The following is a 20,232-nucleotide window of genomic DNA, read 5'->3' on the forward strand; positions in this document are numbered from 1 at the left end:
TCTTGGGTTAGACACATCATGCAAATGTAAATTATTCTGGACCACAGCCATAGACTCCAGGCTTTTTAATTTTTTTTTTTTAAAAAAAAAACCACCTTTCAGGTGTTTTAATTTTGGTTGTGGGCACATGAAATTACCCTGATGTAAATTCATGAGGATTAGTCCAAGATAATAAAACCTGCATATTTAAGTACAAGGGAGTGTGCTGGAAATCCCAAATTGACGTTATAAGTTGCAGCTTAACCTGGTTAACACGGGACATGAGAAAACATTGCTGATAAAATTATTAGTCACTGCTGACTTGAAAAGTACTAATTACAGTGAAGACACACCATAACTTAGAGCTGCTGAAGTTTAAATGCTGAACCAAGCCAAAGGAAGGCTCTGGCCAGTCTCAGGCCAGCCCTCTGAGGCCTTTGGCTGCATCTCAAACCCATCTCCTCTCCCGTGCTGATTCCCTGCGGAGCAGCCCGAGGCTCCCCGGGGAATGTGCTGATGCCCAGGATGGGATGCACTGCTGGAGCTGAGCTCTGAGTGTGCCACATTTCCTCTCCTGCCTGGAGTCAGCACTGTGGTGACTTTACCTTCCCTCTGCAGAGTCTCTGACCTTGCTTTTAAGTCCAATGTGAAATGAATTCTGAAGTACCTAATCCTCATTGTACAGACTCAGGATTCAGTAATACTTCCAAAAAAACCACCTTGGAGCAGTTTGTTCATGAGAAGTGATGTTGACAGGGAAGACAAAAATCAGGACTACTAACCTTGAGTGTCTGCTATAACACATCCAGGAGACAGGTGTGTGTCTCAGCAGTTACAAGCTGCTTCACACTGCAGCTCTGTGCCAAGACTTACAGAAATTCCGCCCACCAGCCTGACCTGCTTGGTACAAATCCCTCCCTCTCTGCTCAAATAAACATTCTGAGAGGGCTGTGGAAATAACAGTTCATTTTTAAACAAAGGGAATTGTAAAAGAACTCAAGTCTGCTTCTCATCCCCCAGATCTGCACCCTCAGCCCGCAGCCAGCTCCATGGGTCACATCACAAAATGCCCTAACAGGATTTCAAGTACACCCCAGGACACATCCTTAAAACCTGCTCAGTCAAACAACCTAACTCCCGAGTATCAGTGTCATTTTAGTCCCATTCCTTCTCTAGAACCTCAGTTTTAAGACCTCTACAGTTTTAGGCTCCACATCTTGTTTCTAAAATACAAACTTAAAAGCTACTGGGAGCCCAGTTTAGGCTGCAGGACCACAAACTGGTGCATCCTCAAACTGGCTGTTTGTATTCTGGCCCAAGTGCATCCTACTCACAGGAAGCAGCTGCAAGGTTGGAATCACGCAGGGCAAGAAGTTCATCTTCTCAACACTAAATAATTATTCAGTAATTTCAAGTTTTCCTCTGATTGCAAAGTAATTGTTTAATAAAGCAATATTCTGATTAAAAACAACTTAATGAGTCAGCAGAAGGAAAACCAATTGTTCTGAGGTTTATGCTTTGTTAAGCTCTATAGGAAAGGGGTTAAACCCAAAGCATTTCACACTTTTCTCATTCTGCCTTAGAGATGAGCAGGAATACAAATAAAAATGTCAATAGTTTTCTCTGTTAATGCTCTGAGTTTTGCACAAAACTGGTGTCTGTCAGAAAGAAGCTCCAGCTGTGTAATACAGCAACCTTTGCATGTCCAAGTCTGCAAGCACTGAATCCCTTGGCCAGGGTGGCATTTACAGATAAAGAGCACCAAGGATGCTGCCAGGGGATGTGCAGGAGGCTCCTCCCTGTCTCCCCCTGCCAGGGACTCACCACTCCCCACAGAACACAAAGACAAGGTGTTTCTAAATAGGTCACCCAGAGATGGGTGGTAATTACAGAAACACATTAATCAGCTTTGCGAGGCAGAGCTGCTTTTCTCTTCAAGAAGCCTTTTAACATCAGCTCTGTCTTCCCATCTCAGGACAAACTGACATCAATGGTCAGAGCAAAACACCCTCAAACACACAAATCTTGCTCGTCTGCCAATTCTGGCCCCGTTTGGATGACAAAGCACAAACCAAAACCCAGGTGAAGTATAAAATATGTGAATGGATGTTACTGTCAGGAGAGTGTGGAAAGCAAGGCAAGAGTAAGCACGGTCACTGAAGGGCTGCCTTCAACACAGGATCTCAGAACAACAGGAATTCAGATGCTGGGTGATAAATCAAAGGAAAAGCAGCTCAGAGGCAGCCTCAGGAAGCTCCACCTTGGCCAAGGGGACCTTTTGCTTCTGCAAAAGCCCAGGTGTGTAAGGGAGGAGGAGGCAGCAGGTGACAGAACCTGGTTCCTGGCAGCCTTGAGCCCTGGCAGCTCCTGATCCCCAGCCAGGGGCAGCTCAGTGGCACTGCCCAGAGCTGCCCCACAGTCCCACTGCTGTGTCACTTTGCTCATGAAATGGGAAGAAATCATCTTTTCTTACAAGTGAAATGTCCTTTTCACTGTGATTCAAATGTACTTTTCTGGACTTCAGCTCCTGCCTCCCCTTTCCCCATCTCCTCCCTTCCAGGGCATCCCACCCACAGTGCTCCAGGCTTGCAGCAGGATGCCAAGACCCACAGGATTTCCCCATAAAGTTATTTTGCAAGTTTGTTGACTTGGTCCCAGAATGCCAGGCCCTGCTATCTGCAATGCATGAACAGTTCAGTTCACAGAACAGCTTAATGCCACTTCCTTGTCTTTACAGCTTCTGAACACCCTTCCACACAGCAGTTCATGTCTGCAACCATTTTTTTGCTTTTTGTGACTCATTTTTCCAGGAGAATCTCAGAGAAATCAGTATTAAATACATTACTGCTGCAATTTCACAGTTTCCACTTTCAGTGGTGTGTTAAAGATTTATCAGATTTCTTTTTCTCACTATCAAAAGCATTAAAACATGAGTTCTACCCAGACTGAGCCCTGGGATTGCAGTAGGGAGCTTCCCCCTTGTACAGCTGATTCCCACATCCTCCAGTTCCCACTGCTGTAGGAGCTTTTCCATACACAGTTGCTCCCAGGTGAGGGCAGTGCCTCCAGGACAACTGCAGGAGTCCCTGCCATGGTTTAGGATGATGCCATGACTGGCTCCTGGAGCCAGGGCCTGGAAGCAGGAGGAGGAAATAGGTGGCCCAGATCAGATGTGTCAGCACACAAAGAGCAGCTTCAGTGTAAGGTGTCTTTGGGGATGGTTTGAAGCCAGACCCTGCTCTTGTGCTCTCTCCAGCCAGGCCAGGCTGGATGAGGGAGGGTTGGGATGCAGCTCACTCAGAGACCACCAGAAGGAAATCTGCAACTACTGCTTCATTTGTCCTCATTTTCTCTGTATCCACAAGACAAAAAAATCCAGGTTTAATCCCTTCCCATACTTAAAATCTGTGCATTTCTGGCCAAATGGCCAGTGCTTCCAGAGGGGTATTTTGTGAAACAGCCCCTGGCTGACAGTGACACTCTGAACAGCACCATGACAGGTTTGCAGACAGAAGGAGAATGGGAATAACTGGGCTTGGCAATTAGACTTGTTGACTCCTCTCCTACCAGAGACTTTTTTTTTTTGTTCTGAAAAAATAAAAGTGCTGGTTTATGCTGAAGACAGTTGATCTTTAACAAGACAGCAAAGGATTGATACAGCAGAATTTTGCAGAGCCTGAAATAGCTGCCAAATTCAAGAGGCTGTTGGGAAATAAAAACCAACAAACATAGTCCTCTAAGGAAAACCTGGTTTTGTTAAACAAGGTCACACTGTCTTTTTGTTGTTTCTTTCCTTCTTATTCTTTTTTCCTTACATGTTCCTACATCTGCAGAGTAAGGAGACCAAGTACCAGTTTTCCCATGTTCCCCTTTGGAATTCTACAGCATTTCTTCTGCAGGAGCAATTAGTATTTGCTGTTGTTTTAAAAGAAAAACCCTACAGAAATAAAGGAAAAGTATGACTCACTGAGAGACCAATAATTAGGTCATGTGTTCAATTAGTTTTCATGCTTAAGTAGTTACTCTTCAGGAAATGCTCCCCCTTTGATGTGCAGCAGCAACTTCCCAATTAATTAGGCAGAAAGAAGCAATGAAGGAATGAAACCTCAGAAACCTTATCAAAGCCCAGAGATCTCTAATGAGGGGAACAACAGCATCAACAACAGACAACTGGCACTAAAAGGTAGAGGCTTTCAATGATCCATTTCAAGTATCTTGGCTGTACTTCCTTTGAAATTAAGAGAAAACTGTTGGGAAGCAGACTAGAAGAGAGGGAGATGCAGCCTGTTTGATCAGAAAATCACTGTTTCCTTGAAGGCTTGTCACAAAAGAGATAATCTACCCTTACTGGAGGAGGTGTGTCCTCAGAGAGCATCACTCACTGGTGGAGGCAAGAGGCACCACAAAACGGGTGAGATGGGATCAGAGAAACACAGGAAAGCCCTTCATTTAAAATCTGCATTAAAAACCTGTGTACAGTGAAGCACAAGGGGACACAGTGCTGGGAGTCCCAGCCTGGCACCAAGCACTTGGGGAAAGGATCATATACAGCCATAGCTCAACTAACTAACTAACTAGTTAACTAACTAACTAACCAACATTCTGCCCGTGCCCACAGAGGAGCAGCAGCCAAGTCTGTTTGGATCAGGGGCCCTGCTGCAGTCCTGCTCCTGGATGATGGCACCTCTCTGAACCAAGAGGAAAATGGGCACAACCACATCCACTAAAAGGCTGGAAAGACCCCAAACGTGCCCAGATCTGCCAGATCAATGAGTGCAGACATGTTATTGCCTGTCTCTTAACAACTGCCATGGATGTGAGCAGTGCAGCATCACAAGGAGAACTGCACAGGACCAGAAGCCACATTGCTGTGGGAGTGTCCCCCACCCTCAGTGAGCAGGGATGCTCCAGGAGCAGGCATTCCCAAACACCAGCACTTGCTTTCAATCCACCCTTCCCAAAGGCTTTCTAAAAGTTTATTTAATCTTGTCTTCTAGATTTCCCCAGTCCTTCCCCCATCCAGGATTTTCATCCCCCTTCACAGCTCACAGTTCTTCACCCCAGGGATCCCCTTCAGGTGGAGCTATAATGAAATCAGCTAATTCCATTAGAGAAGTAAAACACTCAAAACGACTCTCTTAGTGCAAAAGAAGGAAACTGAGAGAAGGAAAAGAGAAACAACAATGTAGCACCTGAATTAAAAGATCAATACTGTAACTGACTTTGTTTTATTTAGGCAAGTGGGTGTAAGGGGAGGAAATTCTTTGGGCTGTGATGTTTTGAGCTCTTTGGCCTTGCTGGTTGTTGCACAGGGTGTGCAGGGGCCCTGGAGCTCCTGACCTGGAGGGGCAGGAGGGGAGTGGTGATGCCAAATGACAGACTTGCTCTGGGAAATCTTACAGAGGCACAAACCTCTCACACCCCATTAAGTTACTTATCAGAGGATGTAAAAAGTCCCAAGTTCCACAGAAGAACTGACCTTCAACTTGAAATAAAGGTCTCTATACAGCTGCAAGATCCCACTACAGCAGTTCTGTAGGATCTCAGAACAGCTTGGAGCACTGGAGGAGTGTGTGTGACATCCTCCTTACCTCACCTCTGCCCAGGAAGGGTTTTGAACTGCACATTTTGGCCTTCCTGGCAGGGCTGGGAAAGTCCATCAGAGAATAAGGAACAGGGCTGCAAAAAGCACCTGGTGCAGGAGTGACACTGGGATTCATGGGGACCAGTAAAATCACACCAGAGGTGTCCAAATGATTGAGCAAAAGGAAGAAAAAGTCCTGTGAATGTTCTGGTCAGTTTAGAGTTAAAGAGAGAAACTGGTCAAAAGCCACTGCCAACAAAGAGAAAGCAAATCTATAATTTCATGCAAATTTAATAAGCATATGCTCCAGACTACTTCATACCAGGTCCTTTATTATGTAAACTTGCATCATCCAACCCACAGCTCTGCCTTCAGCTGCACAGCCCCTTCTCAGGGCTCAGACACAGGGAGGGAAACTCAGGGAACTTCACTATCTAGGCAAGGCTGGGAGCCAAGGAAGGAGACAGAGGGGGAACAAAGCCTGGCACCCTTCTAAGAAGCCAGCCCATCCCACAGGTTCTGTGCAAGCATCAGTGCTCACAGGGTAGCTGATGCTTTGATACAAAGTGCTGGGGTTCAGCTCTGACAATTCCAGCCAGGAGGATGCAGAAAACACACTCTCTCCATCCAGTCCCCGAGCACAGGAGCAGCAGAGCACTGCAGAACACCTCCAGCCTTCCCACCAGCCCCTCTGCTCAGCTCTGCAGTGCCACAGCACAGAGCCAGGTCCCAGGTTCTACTGATAAATGGAGGTAAACTGGGACTTACAGAGCAGTAACTCCTGCTCATAAAAATCCCCACGAGCTCCTGCATCTCCATAAACCATCTCTCTGCAGCAGCACTTGGAGTTCACAGTCCATTAGTCCTATTTTCAAAGTCTGTTGACTCTTAAACTAAGGTAAGTTCCTGCCTTTGGCATGGCACAACATGCAGTGAAGCCAAGAAAACTGAATTCACACCTCAACGACAGGGAAATTATTTGCCACTCACTGCCAGCCCAAGCCAAGCCATGCTCTGGCTGGGCACTTACTCCAGGGTTGCACCTAATGCAGGCAGGTTCTGCAGGGGGTAATAAATGAAGGTCAGAAGCAGAGAAATTCCATTTCAATATGATCAATTCCTTATCTAAATATTTTAAATGCAGAGCATGCGAGGAACCTCCGAAAGAAATTCCAAGTATTTTATTCTGGGCAGTTAAAGTGGTACAAAGTGCTGCCTCAGCCAAGGGCTCCCCTTTCCCACGTGTTCTCTGGATGCTCCCTGCCAAATCCTCTGCTCCAGGCCCTGCCACCACTGAGCCCCAGTTCCACTGGGCTCCTCCAGCCATTCCCCAGCCCACCAGGCTGCAAATTCCCAAACCAGGGGAGCAGTCCCAGCAAAGGTCCCTTCAGTCAGGCACTACAGTGCCTTTCACTCCCTTTTCTCCTTTCATTCTCAGCTGCTTCAGCAGCCCCCTTGATCCCTGTAATTGAACCTCCTTCTAGATTACCCTCAGGTTTAACCCCTTCCCTGCCCAGTGACACTCAAACCCCATGACCCCAGGGAGGGTTAGGGAAGAGCTGTCTTGGTTTCTTTTCACTTTTTCTCCAGCACCTCAATTGTCCCTGCACTGAGCTGCAAGAACTCTGACTTGTTCAGAGGATTCTTTATCAAGACAGATCGAGCCCCAGCTCTGTCATCTCCTGCTCCCTCCCCAGCACAATCTTTATTTGAGAATTGCATGATATGTCTGAATATTGCTTAACTGCAGGATTTTGCAGATGAAACAACAGCTGAAGTGGTTTCTACTCCCACAGCACACAAATTTATTTAGCTACACAACAATAAAGCAAAGTCTTAAATTTAATCAGAACAAATACTTCAAGCAACAGCAAGCTGATAAATTATTTAGAAAGGGGCTCAATAAGACCTGGAAGGAAATATCCATCAGCTGTGCAGCCTGGGAGCTTCCAGAAACAAGGAATTTTCAAGCTTTACCCATTTTACAGATTTTTTCAGCTAAGCTGTTTGTACTGAACACAAAGGGGGATGTTTGAACAACATCCTGCAAACAGAAGCAGCCAAGGACTGGCAGTGATGGCACAGGACTGACCAGGAATCAGCACCATTTGTACATTCCCAACAAGGTATTCCTGACAGGCAGCTCGTGCTGGAAGGACCTGACAGCCTGGGAATACTGGCTATTTCAGAAGATTTTAATCATTTGGTCTTTTTTTCAGACTGTCCCGTTTTCCCCAAACTGCCTTCCTTCCCTCCATTCCAAACCACTCCAAACCACTGAGAATCAGACCAAACTAGATGCATTAGTATTTATATGAAAGCTCTAGTAAATTCAATAATGTTCCTATTGTTTTATTGCACATGGCACATCAACTTCTCTTTATTACTGCAGAAAACTCAAGAGCCCTGTGGAGTGCAATAAACCAGGACGTGTTTGGCTTTGCAATGTTTCAGGGGCTGTGATTTCCTGCAGGAACCAGGAATTCACCAGGAATTCACCTCCAAGCTCTGGGATTGCCTCCACCAGGTCCACGCAGGGAACCTGCTCCTTCTGACCTGTCCCTCACCCCTCAGTACCAGGGACTCCACTACGGAGCACAGAAGAGGGACTGTTTTCACCTTTGCATCAAGGTGTTTTACTCTCCTTTTTGATTTCAGGCACTATTTGAATTTTCTGCCAAATTCTTATTGTCAGTGTACCACAAGGAAAAACACCAAAGTAAATTCTCTTGTCTTAAATACATAAATGCTTCAAGACAAGCCCTTCTGATAGAAACATACTTAAAAACACTTCAGAAAAAGGCATTCAACAGACCATGATGCACAGACTCAGCCATTTAAGGTTTCAGCAGGAGAACAGCCCAGGAACACTCACCCTTGGCTGCCAGTTCTCGTACTGCTTCTGCAGGTTGGCCCCGATGGTTTCCAGAGCCTTCTGAGGCCCCATGGACAGAGGATCTGGGAACAGAACACACAGGAGCATTTCTGACCCCAGCTGAACCCCTCAGATCATTGACAGTGTCACACAGGTTCCTTTCAGGACCGATTTCAAACTCACACACTTGTCACTCCTCATGGAATGTTCTTCAGTACAAATGCAGCTCATCACAGACTGTCAAAGCTGGAGGATTTCTCTCACTAAGCTACTAAAGACAGTTTTGTTTCGAAGGACAGGAGAGGCATTACATCTGTTTCCTTCAATAGTAAAAAAGGTTTCTATTGTAAACAGTGACAAAAACTTCAAACTGATTAAATATTTGATGATAAACATTTTCTCCTGATGGATGAAAGTCCTGCTTCATTTACTTCCTTTGCTTCTTGCTTCTCAGATTATGTGCCATTTGTAATATTTAAGAAGTTAATTTTATCACTAGATAATTACAACCATCCATACATAGCAATACAATTCCAGTCTATGTGCTTTATTCAAACACCATGAACATATAATTACACTATTAACAAGCTTAAAAAAAAACAACCTAGAAACTAATATTTTACTATTTAATATAAATTATTTTAAAAGCATTTAACCAAATCAATGAAGGGTGTTTTTTTTTTAATTTTTACAAATATTCTACTTTTGTTGGAAAGAAAATATAATAAAGTAGGATGAAAGCAGGATTGTATGAGTTATTTTTCTTTCATGAATAAAAGCTGGGATCTTATTTAAATTATACCAGTAAACTGCAATTGGAGCAAAAGGAGTTCCACACTCCCTGCACATCTGCAAAGACATTCTCACACACCCCACTCGCTTCTCCTGAGACTGGGGTAAGGAAAACATCCCATATTTCTGCAATTACCTTTCTCAGAAGTTTCAAGTCGGCTGGAAATGGAAGGAGCACTTGTGTACATACACACACTGAAAATTTAATTACAAAACTGCATTCAAAATTCTCTTTGCTAATGATAGGCACTAATGACTTTATTCAAATGACTCTGCAATGCTCCTCATTCCCTTTGCTGGGGTATCAGTGGGACATCAGAGCTGTTCCCTCCCCTGCACTGATGGATCTGTTCCTGCCTGCTCAGGGCTTTTCAGCTGCTTCAAAGTCATCAGCATTTTTAGGTTAAAAACCTGAGATGCTGTGATTCATGAAAGCAGGTAAAGCAAGGTTAGAAACAAGATCTTCTGAAAGTTTTTTCTTTAGAATTCCGTTTGTGCAGTGATTAATTTGCTCCTGAGGCCTGTCTAAGCCCCAGAGTTGAGGATTACAGTGGTATGTGCTGCAGGCTGAACGTTCCCAATTCCTAGATAAAAAACAAATCTCTCTGAGAAAGCTTTTGTACACAACATATTTTCTTCTAATATTACTTCAGATTTGCCTCATCTTGATAATCAGACTTTTTTTTCCAAAAACCAAGGGAACTTTTCATTGCTTCACAAAAAGACTAGGAATTTAATCCAACAGTGCATCAAACTAGCAAGACCAGGTGTTGGAACTGCTGGCAAGACATCCTTGGGAATAATTCCAGGTCTTCTGAATTCATGTTTCCAATTAAAACAGCCCTGGAGCAGCCACCTCAACACACAGCAAAATCCTTGCATTTTACAAAGCTCCCTGCTCTGCTGTGTGAGGCAGCAAAGGGGGATTCAAAGCTTTGCAGACCCCAGCACTCTGAGGATGGAACTGCTCACAGATCTCCTCAGATATTTATAAATCTACCACAATTAAAAGGAAGCAAAGCAGCTCATTAACAGCTGGTTTGCTCCACGGTATCTCATTTCAGAACAAAGCAGGACATGACCTAAGGCAGCAGTTGGGGCTGGACTCTTGAGTGACCCACAGAGAGAGAGAAATCAGATCCCACATTTCCTTTTGTTCACCCCAGTTTTAAGTTCAGGAAATTCACAACTTTCAGATGCCCTTCTATGCTGTGGCTCAGTATTTGCAGGCCTCAGGGTCAGCTGGAGCCTGGAAGCCCTGGACTCACCGATCCAGCATTCCAGGCGGGCACAGGGAGTTGTTTTCACCACATCAGGAGGGTCCACGCCGACATTTAGGCACAAAACTAAGGCAACACTTACAGTCTTCATCTGCAAAGACAGGCAATAACACACCTTCTTAGTGCAGGAACAGCAGCAATTTTCACTTGGGTTCAAATTTTACCACTCTGAGAACTTTTGAAGGGTTTCAACCAACCTCTCTTACCTGCTCTTTCACATGGACTATTTTGAGCAAGGCCTGACTGATTACATTTTTCATATTTTTTATTAGAACAGTACTTAGACCCTATGTTACTATTTTTATTATTATTTCCAGAGCCCATTCTTCTCTTTCTGAGCATGGAAATAGATATCAGTGAACTTCTGCTACTCATCTTAAATTAGCCATTGTCCAGCTGAAACATATTATTAAAACATGAGGAAATGCTATTCATGGTCCCTGATCAATATTATAATGCAGTGCATGATCTCTAATATTAAAACTAAGCATATTACAATGGAAAAACCCCCAAGTGACAAACTAAACCTTAAAATCCTCAAATAAACAAACAGTTTCAGTCACATCAAAACAAACACATTAAGTCCATTTTTTCTTTGTTTTCTGCACACCTTAGTTATCCTGGAGAGCCTTATTAGGAGAAATCCTGTCTTGGTTCCCTCCCTGGGCCTGTTCCAGCTGCTCCAGCATCACCCTGGCACTGCCCAGGCAGCACATGGGGTTGTGCCACGTGGGCACCATGACTGCACCAAACCCAAGCCCACCAAACCTCACCTGGGACTGGAAACCTGCATTAAACCAACGGCTGAGCACCACAGCCAGATAAAAACACTGTTGAAAACTATTATTGGACATCTTCATGGTCTCTTCCACACTCCCTCGTCCCAACCCCTAAACCAGAGAAGCAAAACAAAGGCTCCCAGTAATTCCATCAGGCACTCAGTGCTTGTCTGCACACCCACACCCCAGTTCACAACAGGAGGGGAAAAAAATCCAAAATTTCACACTTAAAGAGAAATCCTAGAGCCACACAGATGGATAATTTATAAGGAAACTGGAGCAGCCAGACACTGTTCATGCCATGGAAGGGGGACAGGCTCAACACCAGGACAGAAAGCTGGTGGCTTTTCCTCACTCCTATGGCCACGACAGGGAACACAGAGTAAGGATCTAGCAAGAAATGTGGTTAATGGCTTCATCCCAAAGTGTGTTCTTGCTAACAAACCCTGCAGTCACGTAGGAGTTCCTCGTGCCCAGGAGGTACTGAGGAGGAAGCAGCACTTTGCAGCACAGAGATGAAAACAAGAGTCTGAACAGGGATCCCCATACCAGGATGTCACGAGGCTTCCCAAGGAGCCACACATGGGTGGGGTGGCTCATCATGGGATGGAGTTCAGCACTAAGGACAGGTGCAGCCAGGGTACTTCCTCAGAATTCCGAAGAATCCACAGTCCAAGCAGAGGTACCTGCAACACGAGGGTCAGCAGCAGATGCAGCTCGGTCCTGCAGACCCTTCAGTGCTGCAGAGTGTTATGGGCCACCCAAAAGCACCACCCAGACTGCTCCCTCCCCAAAACACCCGAACATGACACAACTCCTGGCACTGCCCTGCCCACAGGGACACCTTTCCAGCACACTCCCTCATCTGCCAGCCCACAGGGCCCCAGAAAACCCCCAGTGCTGCAGGGTGTGGAGGGGCACAAACATTGCCAGGAGTCACCACGTGCTGGCAAACACTGAAAACCCTGAAGGAAACACAGGAAACTACAGACAAAATAACTTAGGAGGCATGAAAACATATAAATCATTCCTCCAAGAGAAAGTATCCTGCCAACCAATCTTCTCCATCTCCTGTATTTATTGTTTCCCATTTGCAGTCTAATACTGACTTATTTTTCAATATTTTGCTAGTAATGTCTGATCGGTGACTTATGCTGAACAGGCTGATATTTATCTTCTGTTCCCAAGTTCGGGGTTTTAAATAAGCACCTCTCCAGGAAAACTGACAGCAAACCCCTCATGAAAGGAACAGGAACTGATCCCAGAGACAAATGGGGTGATTTCCCCTCTGCCACCTCTCCCAAAGGACATAAAGTCTCACATTCCACTACGACTCATTCTGCAAACAACAAGCACACCCTCGGGAGAATTACAGCTCACTCCTCTCCCCTGACCTGCTCCTCCTCAGCCACCCCTGAAGGTGAATCACAGAATGGCCTGGGATGGAAGGGATCTTAAATCCCATCCAGTGCCACCCCCTGCCATGGCCAGGGACATCTTCCACTGGCCCAGGTTGCTCCAACCTGGCCTTGAACACTCCCAGGGATCCAGGGGCAGCCACAGCCCCTCTGGGCAACCTGTGCCAGGGCCTCCCCACCCTCACAGCCAAGAATTCCTTCCCCATATCCCATCTAACCCTGCCCTCTGGCAGTCTGAAGCCATTCCCCCTTGTCCTGGCACTCCAGGCCCTTGGAAATAGTCTCTCCATCTTTCCTGTAGTCTCCCTTCAGGTCCTGCAAGGCCACAATCAGGTCACCCCAAAGCTTCCCTTCTCCAGGCTGCACGATCCCAGCTCTCCCAGCCTTTCCTCCCAGCAGAGCTGCTCCATCCCTCTGAGCATCCTGGTGCCTCCTCTGGACTGGCTCCAGCAGCTCCCTGTCCCTCCTGTGCTGTTCCCAGGGCTGGGGCAGCTCTGCAGGGGGGTCTCACCTGAGGGGCAGAACCGCCCCTGCCCTCTGCCCACGCTGGGGGATCAGCCCAGGGCACGGGGGTGCCAGCACACACAGCAGACAGAAAAACCCCAAGTCCAAAAAACCCAATAACCCTTTTGACATTTCTAAGCTCCTGGAACATGCCAGAAAGTTCACTGCATATTTAAATCTTTTTAATACAAGAAGTATGAGGACCTTCTCATCTGTCATTAAGACAGTGGAAATTTTCTTTTTCCCATTTCAAGAGTATATCTCCCAGAATACATTTCAATGGATTTTTGTTAGAATTAAAAAATGAAGCAGAAGAATGTTTGGCAAGCTGGTAAGAAACCCAATATCCAAAATGCTTTCTCAGCAAAGGCTCAAGATCAGACCACAGCAGCTCTTACTGTGGGCTTTGTGCTGGGGAGTGTTGTTTGCATGTTAAAAAAAAAGGTATACAATTCCCAAGCTTGTATTGCATCCAATTTAAAATGGGTTAATAACTCTGGGTCAGAACCTGCAATAGCTAAATTGCAAAATCCACTCAGTCAAAATGCTCTTGCTGAGAAGCAATGGTATTGAATTCCTCCCCAAACCCATCGGAAATGGGAGTCAGGGAGCAGAGGGAGTTCTGATCTGCTCGGAGAAGAAGATGCTTTTTAAAGCCTCTGACATTAAAATTTACATCTTATACTCAAGATCGGAGAACTTGTAAAATATTTCTAATTCACCTCTTATTTCATTCAGAGATCTGCAGGTGAGTACAGTGCACTTTTTGCAGCTATTTTCAGCCAGAAAAAAACATTGCATTATCTCCCTAAGAATGAGTTTGACTGAAAATGTGAACTGTTATCATCACAGGGAGCCCACCTGATCCTATTGGAGCATCCCTGAAAGTGATTCCAGTCCAGGCTGGAACCAAAACAGCCAATTTCAGCAGTGCTGGATTTGTTACAGCCTGAGTAAGAACAGTTTAGTAACTTCTAGTTCAAGTAATACCAGGAACAAGCCAATGCATTTATGAGAAATTCTGCATTTTGTGGTACATTTCAGACTGGACATTTTAAGACCCATAAATATTTGATTTCTTCACTGCAATTTGCAAGCTGAAAACTTTCTCTTAAACATTACCCAGAAGAACACTCAAGTGCTAGAAACCTGCCTGGGTTTATGCCAGTCAGTTCAAATTGCTTCTGTGAGTTAATATAAACACAAGATTAAGTCAGCATTAAACAAGAAATATACACTGCTACGTTATTTCACAGAGTTGAGGGTGAAGTTATCAACATTAAACACAAACACTGGGACAGATTTCCAGATTCCAAATCTTCCTCTCAGTCTCATTTGGAAACCCTCCCTGGCCAGGAGGCTCAATTCCCTGCTTGTGCAGGAAATTCATTCTCTTCCTAAAGACTTTTTTTGGACATTTTTACACAGATTTAATACAAGCCCCTCAACCAACAGGCAAACCCAGCGAGGTGTTCCACAGGTAACTCCAGGATGTTGGCTCCTTTGGAGATGTGCCATTAGACTCCCCAACACTGAACACCAGCAGCAGCATTTAACAACACAAAACACTGTTCTCCCTCTGGAGTTCCAGTTCACTCTGCAGCACCAAAAAATTGTGTTTTCCTCAATCCTTCCCATTTTGGGCTCCCAGCCCAGAGGTGACAAGTGAGGACAATGTGCCCAGGCATCATTCCCAGGGCTCTGGCACCATGCTCTGCTGAGGAATGCAGGTCTGCAAATCAGCCAGGGAAAAGGCTGAAAGTGTTGAAGAGGCACACAAACCCCTGACCTTCCTGGTCCACTCCATCACAGAACTGCACACAAACCCAGTGAAAGGGTGCTGAAGTGACTCAGAACATATCCCACATGGACACAACTTATCCCAGTCCAGGAACACAGACCCCTGCTGCCTCTGCAGCTCACCTGTACCATCTGCAAGGTAAAAACATTTAAAAAAGGAAGAGCTTTCAGCTTCAAGGAAATTTTTTTAACGCAAAGTTTAAGATAAATAAATTGTTAGGGAAAGAAAAAAATCTCTGTGTGCTTTTCCACAGTGATAAAAATAGTAAAATGCAAAGAAATCCTTTGAGATAACATTAATAATTCAACAGCTCTGCAGGTTGTCTTCAGCCATCTGCAGCCCAAACGGTGGGTTCCTGGTGTGCCAGCCTGCTCTAGATTCCTAGATCAACTCCTCCCCAGGGTTTGTTTTCCTTCTCTAATCTCTGTGTTCAGCACTAACACTCTGAGTTCTCTTCAGAGGTTTATGATGTCCAACATGTTCCTTTGCCCAGCCAAGGCAGCTCCTGCCCGCGGTTCACACGCCAGCAGTGACACAGCTCCTCCCAAAACACACTTGGAACTGCTGCCTTCACTGGCTACTTTATAAGCACTTCTTCAGCTCATGGCTGAATTACCACTGTCACTCAGTACCCCAGATATCCACAGACACTTCCTATTTACTTGCTCTGGGAACACTGTGCATCTCCTCGGTCTGACAGGGAGTGACACCACCAGTGGCCGGTGACCTCAGCTCCAAAGGTGCCCTTGGAGATGAAAGGGGATCGTGTGTGACCGACTGTCCTTAAGATTAAAAACTACACACTCGAGCAGGTTGATCCACTGTCACAGCAAAGCAGCCACTGCCTTCAAACCACCCTCAGATGCAGAGAAAACCAAACTGGTGTTCCCTTGTCCCTGCCAATCATTTCCTAAAAATAATGAAAAATAATAGAAAGCAAATCTTTTACTTCTATGATCTTTCTTTATACAACATGCAAAAGAACCAGTAGGCATTTTCCAGACGTTGTTCTCCATTTGATCTGTGACAAGAGGTTTCCTCCTCACCTCAGCCCAGCTCTGCTTTGCATTCGTACCAGCTTCTCCCAGTCGCTCCACCGCATTCCCACTCCTGTCTAGCACTGCCTTGAAAAGGTGTCGGTCTTCCCAGGCACTGACTGACTTCAGCTTCAGATCTTCCTTGCAAGCTATTCTTTCAAATCATTCCTAGACGGCACTCTCAGATCTTTAGGGAGTCAATAACACCGGATACACACGGCGCGTTTGATCAGGAGTCGCTGTCTCACTCCAGTGGAATCCCTGAGCCACAGCCAACTACTTCACAGTCAAACAACTTTCCTAAGCTTACAGGAGTGAGTAGGAGAAAATGATCAAGATCAAGCCCATGAATTCCAGTGAAGCGTCAGGAACATGAAGATGGAGATGCTGGTTGTGTTTGAGAGGCACACAGTACAGAACGCTGGCCCCTGGCTTCAAATTCCATCCTGCTGCTGTGCCACGGAGAAAGGGAGAGGTCCCTGAGGGAACAAACCATGCTGCAGCCTCTGCTCCTGCTTGAGGCTTCATAAGGCTACAGGGAAGTCAAGCAGAGGGAGAGCCAGGAACACAGGGCTCACCCAGACATGGAGAAGGGCGGCCTGACCCACCCCATGGCTGTTCCCACAGTAATTACACTGATTACACCTCACTCCCATCCCCTGCCCAACAAGAGCTGCTCTGGCTGTAGGTCACCCTGCCACAGCACAGCAAGGATAAATCAATAAATACAAACCCAGAAATAAAAGTCCTAGTGAGGGTGCCACTGGCAGAACCACTGGGACAATGAGATAAAAAGGAATTCTTCAGCCCCCGGGCCCATCTGTCACCTATTGCACCCACCCCATATCATGGCTTTGCATTAAAGAACATCAGTAACACAAACCTGGGTTTAAGTAATTAATTAGATAATTCATTGAAAGAGGCACCTACAGTACCTTCTTTAGAGAACAGAGGAACAAGACACACGTCATGGGTTTATCAAATTTACTGGCAAGGCCAGTTAAAGCTACGAGTCACAGAAGGATCAATAACCCCCTCAGCTGCCCGTGGCCTCGCTATGCCAACAGTCACCTCTGGAAGCAGCCAAGGGTGGAGATCAGCACAGCAGAGAGCCAATTAAAACAACACCTCAGAGAGGCAAACACAGCCAATACCCCCAAACTTCCCAGAAAACCAACACAACCCACGGAGCCAGAACTGAAACTCCGAGGAAGCTGCTGCCCTCGGACTTCTCTGTCTACACACAGGCAGAGAAAAGAAACAGAAGAACCAGAAAAGCATTAATGAAGCATTTCTGAGACATCCACACAACCTCCAGCTACTGAAACACCCCCAATGCCAGGCCAAGCAGGGCTGGTTGGCAGCAGAGACGTTTCCCAGTTGTCACCACGACCGAATTCCGGTGACATCTGCCATGCTTGAGAGAGGAGAAGAAAAGCCTCGCAGAGTGACACATTTTTAACTAAAGTATGCAGTCTGCAACATATCTGTGTATATCTTTAAAGGGTTTTTTTTTCTCTGCCTGCTATTCATAGACCTTTCAAATTTCCCCACACATGCTGGAGGGCAGGGGGTAACTACCCACCACTGCTGATTTTCAGTAGCAATAATTGCCTGACTCCTCTGCAAATCCCAACTGCTCAGCAGCACCAGCCCCCAGGACTGCCCCGGCCGCCCAGACAGAAAAAGCAGCAGGTTATATATAGGTAAATTCCTCTCACTGCATTTTCAAATGGAGAGACACAGATATAGCTAGTTTCTGACATTCCATTTGCTAATGGTGTTCACTTCACAGATCTCAGCTGAAGGGAGAATATTCACAGGATGAGAAAGCGAGTGGCCGAGCTGAGGATTTCGGTGTTTCCAGCTGGTGTACAAAGGTCAGATCTTTCTCTTTCAAAGTCTGTGCCCAGTTGTGCTCTCAGAGCTGTTAATCAAAGTCCCTTCTGCTCTGACATAAAACATTTGTGGACACAGTGCAGCCTCCCACCCCCATCCAATCAATACCCAACACCTCAGTTCAAACAGATCCCTGTTCTAGGGGAGGGAAGACACAAACCCAGGAGTGAGCTGACACTGCTCATGGCTGACAGTTCAGGAGAGCCTGGGGTTGGGTTTGGTTTGGTTTGACAGGCAGCAGGGGCCACTGCTCCCACACAATTCCCACACCTCACAGGGCTGCAATCACCCCTGGCAGGAACTACTGAACCAGGATGGGCTTCAACCACTGACCCAGGAGAGAGACCCACACCATCACCAGCTCTCAGGAGCAGCTGGGGGGGCTCAGCCTGGAGAAAAGGAGGCTCAGGGGGGACCTTCTCGCTCTCTGCAACTATCTGACTGGAAGGGGGTCGGGCTCTGCTCTCAGGGAACAAGGGACAGGATGACAGGAAACAGCCTCAAGTTGTGCCAGGGGAGGATTAGACTGGATAACAGCAAAAAAAAAAATCAGAATTTACAACAGAAAGAGTTGTAAAGCACTGGCAGAGGCTGCCCAGGGTAGGGGTGGAGTCACCATCCCCAGAAGTATTGAAAAAACATGTGGATGTGGCTCTTGAGGACGTGGTTTCGTGGTGAACATGGTGGTGGCCCTGGTTGACGGTTGGACTTGATGAGCTTTAAGGTCTTTTCCAACCTTAATGATTCCATGATTCTGTGATTTCAGCTCCCAAGAAAGACCAAACCAGTCTTAGAAGAGGGGGGAAAATGAGCCACCAGTGCTCCAGGATCAACCAGCAGCCCAAACATGGCCATTCAGTGCCTGGGAAGCTTCTGTGCATTGAAACAACGATCTCAAGCTGAAATGATGTGCACAGACCCACACCACCACCATCCTTCAGTAATTCCCTTCAACACACGGAACATCAGAGCCACAGAATCCCACACTGCTCTGGGTTGGAAGGGACCTTAAAGCTAATCCCATTTCACCCTCTGCCATGGGCAGGGACACCTTCCACTAGCCCGGGTTGCTCCAAGCCCCGTCCAACCCGGCCTTGGACACTTCCAGGGATTTACTGTGCAGGCAGGTAAACTCTGCTTGTCTGAATTAAGCACATTTGTATGCAGTTCTGCTTTAATTTGCATGTCCAGAGAAACCTAATTGTGTATTCCTCTTCTCATAAAAACAGGATTTAATTCTCACTCAGCAAGTTATGAGGCAGCAGGAAAAAAAATGTTGAAGTAAAACTATTACAATCAGCTTTGTTGCTCTCTGCTTATCTTAGAAATCAATATAAATACAGTAATTCCTAATTTAAATATTCAGAATTTAATAGCAACTTGTCAGTAAAACCTGGTGTACTTGGGAGTGTTTTCATTTAAATCAAGTTACATGCTTTGGTTGCTACAGAGGCTGAGATTTAATTCAATACACAAAGCATAACTCCAACCCTCTTGTGTTAAAAATATTCTTTAAATAAATAATAGATCAAAGCAGTGTCACTTTGATGGCATATGCAGTCCATGGAAGGGGGAGAGCTAGGATTAAATGTTTTCAGAGCAGCCCTCGTGGAGAAGGGGCGGGGGACACCAGTGAATGCTCACTTATTTTCTCCAGATTTACCACTCATTACTCTGCTGATTCGATTCTCCCACTTATCAGAGTTCTGCCTTCCAAAGAACCTTCAACTTCATAAAAACTCTGAGGTTTTTAGAGCAACAAAGCAGGATGAAAAGAAGAGTCATTCCTTCCCAAATCTTAGTGAATCATTTCCTATAACTATGGCAGAGCTCGGATCACTCCCCAGGACTCCTTGTGAATAAGGCAAAAATCTGCCACTGCTCATGGTTTTCATGATTCACAGGGACATGACAGATTTACCTGCAACCTGGACAAACAGAGACTTGGTTTGGTTGACCTTTGAGAATTTCTTCATTTAGAGACAGGCTGGTGTGTTTAACGCCAGGTGATGGGTCCCAACCCAAGCTGTGACAAGTTCATTTATCAAATTCAAAACAACAGAATGTTCTCCACACTCAGCTCACAGCCAGAGCTACATCCTCTTCCAGCAGCATCCCGGAGACAAGAGCACACCTGGAGTCCATCAGCCCTGGCTTGTGGGGAAGGGGGGCGAGACAAAGCACCAGGGGAATGGGACAGAGCCTCAGCCACGACACGGCTGCACAGCGCCCGGATCAGTGGGATCAGCGCCCGGAAACAAGGGAAGAGGAAGAGAGGAAACTT

At 45.9% G+C, this 20,232-nt stretch overlaps 1 protein-coding gene across 4 annotated transcripts in view; it reads right to left on the reverse strand.

The window, feature by feature from the left end:
- RPTOR (regulatory associated protein of MTOR complex 1) overlaps positions 1-20,232 on the reverse strand; it is a 105,329-nt gene that overhangs the window by 82,440 nt on the left and 2,657 nt on the right. For all 4 annotated transcript variants that reach the window (XM_064676216.1, XM_064676219.1, XM_064676218.1 and 1 more), the window contains exons 2-3: positions 10,499-10,601; positions 8,439-8,521 (exon numbers count right to left, since the gene is read on the reverse strand). In XM_064676216.1, coding sequence (XP_064532286.1) covers positions 8,439-8,521; positions 10,499-10,601 — 186 coding nt within the window. The remainder of the gene's footprint in view (positions 1-8,438; positions 8,522-10,498; positions 10,602-20,232) is intronic.

Source organism: Pseudopipra pipra, chromosome 19 (assembly GCF_036250125.1).
Source record: "Pseudopipra pipra isolate bDixPip1 chromosome 19, bDixPip1.hap1, whole genome shotgun sequence".
NCBI lineage: Eukaryota > Metazoa > Chordata > Aves > Passeriformes > Pipridae > Pseudopipra > Pseudopipra pipra.